This window comes from Bactrocera neohumeralis, chromosome 4, assembly GCF_024586455.1.
Source record: "Bactrocera neohumeralis isolate Rockhampton chromosome 4, APGP_CSIRO_Bneo_wtdbg2-racon-allhic-juicebox.fasta_v2, whole genome shotgun sequence".
In the NCBI taxonomy this organism is placed as follows: Eukaryota; Metazoa; Arthropoda; class Insecta; order Diptera; family Tephritidae; genus Bactrocera; species Bactrocera neohumeralis.
In genome coordinates, this window is record NC_065921.1 from 53,282,796 (window position 1) to 53,286,698 (window position 3,903).

A 3,903-nucleotide genomic window follows, 5' to 3' on the forward strand; every position below is an offset into this window, starting at 1 on the left:
TCTGCCTAAATGTAGGAGAAGGCGGTGAGAAGAGAAGGGAAGCGTACCGTTGCAAGTTCCATTGATTTCTTTTGACATCTTTTTTTCCATACTCTTGAATTCAAAAAGTAACTGAAGTGTATGAAAGAAAATAGAAAACAAAAACGAAATGTAAATCACTATAAGCAACAATAACATAATGATATGTGTTGAGCACGCAACCATAACATACATTATACGCGTCGAAGTGCACGGGATGTAGCTTTGCGTATATTAGTTAAAAAAAAAGAGCAAATGCACAAACAAAAACAAACTATTCACAAGCATAAGCATTTCAATGTCGCCAATCATAACTGTATTTCAATCGGCTCGTGTTTTTGCATACTTAAGATGATGCAATAATTATTGGGCATCAGTCAGTATTAACGTGAGTGTGGCCCGACGCATGTCTTATAAAAATTGTGACAAGTTTGTAAAATGGATATATTCAGTTCGGATTAGATGCAATTGAAACGCTGCCCATTTTTAAATCATGGGAGTTAAATGATGATATTTGCTCCATTCTTGTGGACTACAGAGTGACATCAACGATAATTTTAACAAAAATGGATTGGGAAGATATCGACTGTTTATTTGAAAAGCTTCCAACAAAATTTTTTGGCGAATGCATCAAGTTTAAAGCGGGATTAAGAGAATGGAGGAAGAACATGGTAAGTGCAGCATAATTTTCTTTGGTGTACATTTATGCAAGCATGTTTAGAATGTACCGCTTGTACGTGATGCAAGCACCTTATCTGAGAGTAGTCGAATTTTGGAGTGGTTACAGGAAATTTCTGACGACTTAAATGCAGCTAAAAGTTCAAGAGATTCTTCACCAGTACTCCAGCCAACGTATGATAACTGCATGGACAGTCGCAGCTTAACCGACCTTTAAAAGGTACGGTTAAAGGGCAGCTTGTGCTTCACTTTCAGCAGAAAAATGGTTTCTTGGGCGCCAAGCAGCAGAATACATTGTGTCACTGCGTAATAGAGAATTATATAGGAAGGCGGAAAAAACTGACATATGGAGAAATGCAAAAGTGGGCCAACATCATCTGCGATGTATTCCCCAAAGAGAATCCGGTATGTATATCCATACGTATATGTAATCATTTCATGTTTCAAAATGAAAAAAATCAGTTCTGCTTACTATTTTAATTATTTTTGGGAAATCATTTGGCACACTTAAAACGTTGTGCAAAACATAAACAACCAAATTAGGAGTTTAGTATAAAGTTAGATTTGTACAGTTTATGACGAAGGATAAACTTGTAAAAACTATTACTATTAAAAATTAATAAATAAAAATAGGGCCAAACCAAAATAAAACTAATTTTGTTGCATATGTTTGTAACATGGTCTATTTTTTTAATGCAACTATTTAATATTTAGGAAACATATTTTCTAGCAAGAAAATATGGTAAGAAAAATCCTACGGGATAGCTATTTTCACGCTGGACGAATGCTGACAAAACCAATTATAAAAAGTTTTCAACCGATCGTACAACTACCGCTCCGCCAGCAGCTTTATCCAGCGGTATAAACAAATAGATTGTTTACTCTCACAAGATATACTTATTTCTGAATATTCAGATAAGTATTACGAAAAGAAGTGCTGGCTGCAGAATAATTGCACACCATGGGAATAGGTTATCTGGTCAAAGAATTATAGATATCCATAACGCCAGTTCTTTAGGCTGCATTTTTAGTGAATGGCCGCGCTATAAGGACTTTCGTGGATATGAACTTGTGAGTTCTTATATTCAATGTTTTTTCAAATAATTCAATAACTTATTTTCCATAGGTAGAAATAGACTTTGAGACTCTTTACCCCGGGAAAGGAAATATGTTATTTTTGAAATTGGAGAAGTTTTATAAAGAAATCCTCAAAATTTTTGATAGAGATATAAAAGACCGTGTTTCAAGGGAACTATTCTTAAAGTATTTGCACATTGACAACATCTCAAATGGTAAAGTGGTTTATCAAATGAAATTGCGGTATTCAGGATTTCGTGCTATATAATATGCAAACGACCATATTACCATGGCAGTGCAATCACAAATTACATATAGATATGTATGTATATGTACAACAATAAATTTTATATTGCGCTGTCGTGGTGATTTGGAAATGCAATGATGCCGGATCGTATGTACGAAATCCTGAATATCACTTTTAAAATAATAAAATTTTTATTTACACAATTTTTTTTACAGAATGTAAATATTGTATAAGTACAATTCTTCTACATGCTTTGCTACAGCCTTTGAGGCTTAATAAGGACAAAAAACCAACAATAGCTGATGCCCAAACAGATTTCGTAACACTCGTTGCAACACGTAATGATATTCAACCCACAATAATTGAATTGAAGAACCAGTTTGCGGTAAGAAAGGAGAAACTACAGCCGAGAATTATCGTCGTTGGATCAGATTGGTCATCCATTTCAGAGTTTTATGTTTTTTGCGATGGTCTGCAATGGAAATGTACTACGTATATGAAGTGCGTTGACTGCATTATTAAACTATCGTACGTTTATACATAAGATAGAGTATTCACAAAGAAGCAAGCAAGTATGGGCATTTTTAGAACAATATTTTTTTGAGTTGAAATCCGAAGAATTTTCTTCAGTGGCAAATCTTTTGAGTAAATTAAACTAATTTCGTCTAATTTTGCTATAATTTCCAATTTTGCTTGTTTCATTTGTCAAAAAGCTCACTTAAATCCTATAGAGCTGATTAAACATCTAAAGTCAGCACATGGTACTCCACCAGTTTGTAAATTTCAATGTAACGAATATAATTGCAAACAAATTTTTTATAACATTCACAGATTTCAAATTCACCTCAAAAAACATTTGAAAATAGAAATTCGCAATAGCCAATCTTGTAAAGAAAATTCTCTTGCTCTTAATATTCCAATTCAAACAACTAATTCATCAAATCAACTAGTACCAATTTAAAATATTACTTCTTTAAAAGATTCAATGATCGCGTTTCTACTTCAACTGCATTCCAATACGAATTTTTCTCAGAAAGACGTATTCGAAATTCAACCCCAATATGTGAAATATTAAGAGCCATTAGTAATTTTCATGAAAATAATTCTATACTTGAGGAAGTAATTAAAATTATATCTCAGCCATTTTATGATTTAACCACCGAATACAAATTTTTCAAAGAAATAGAAAAACTAGACCTGTATAAACATCCGCAAAAATATATTGTTAGCGACGAACTCTCAGAAGTCATACTTAATAACAACCCAACTTTAACCTCAGCTAGAACCGAAATAACCCTATCAGACATTCCTTTTCAAATTAAAAAATTTTTGAGAGTAAAGGGATCTTAGAAGCAACGCTTTTAAATATGAAAACCTTTTCAGAAAACCTTCCTTATACTCATTTCATCAATAGCAGCTTTTGGCAAAATTCAAAGAAAAATAATGTAACGATTCCATTTTTTTGTATATGGATGACTTCGAAATTAATGATCCTTTGGGCAGTAAATCTGGCCAACAAAAAATTTGCGGTATATATTATAACTTTCCAAGCGTACCTCAGTACCAACTTAGCAAATTATCAAATATATTTGTAGCAGGGTTTGTTAAAGTTCGAGATCTACAAGATTGTGGATTTACTGTTTGCCTTACACCACTTCTGAATATTTTAAAAACATTGGAAATTAATGGCCTTCAAATAAATGTAGATGGCAAAAGCTGTATAATACATTTTAAACTAGTACAAATTTTAGGCGATAATCTTGGTCTTAACACTGCATTAGGCTATGTCAGTTCTTTTTCTGCGAATTCTTGGTGCAGAATATGCAAAAGGCAAAAACTTCAAACTCGTACAGATTGTCTTGAAGTCCCGAACTCATTACGAA

At 32.9% G+C, this 3,903-nt stretch overlaps 1 protein-coding gene across 2 annotated transcripts; it reads left to right on the plus strand.

Annotated features, from left to right (window-relative positions):
- Positions 1–402: 402 nt before the first annotated feature.
- LOC126754596 (uncharacterized) lies at positions 403–3,534 on the plus strand. Of its 2 annotated transcripts, XM_050466706.1 has the most exons (5): positions 403–1,101; positions 1,411–1,555; positions 1,612–1,767; positions 1,823–1,988; positions 2,236–3,534. In XM_050466706.1, the coding sequence occupies exons 2-5, from the start codon at positions 1,436–1,438 to the stop codon at positions 2,562–2,564; spliced, it is 771 nt and encodes a 256-aa protein (XP_050322663.1). In that variant the 5' UTR covers positions 403–1,101; positions 1,411–1,435; the 3' UTR covers positions 2,565–3,534. The 2 variants fall into 2 exon arrangements, with proteins under 2 accessions (XP_050322663.1, XP_050322664.1); XM_050466707.1 differs by lacking the exon at positions 1,411–1,555 and having other exon boundaries at positions 404–1,101.
- The last annotated feature ends 369 nt before the right edge of the window (positions 3,535–3,903 follow it).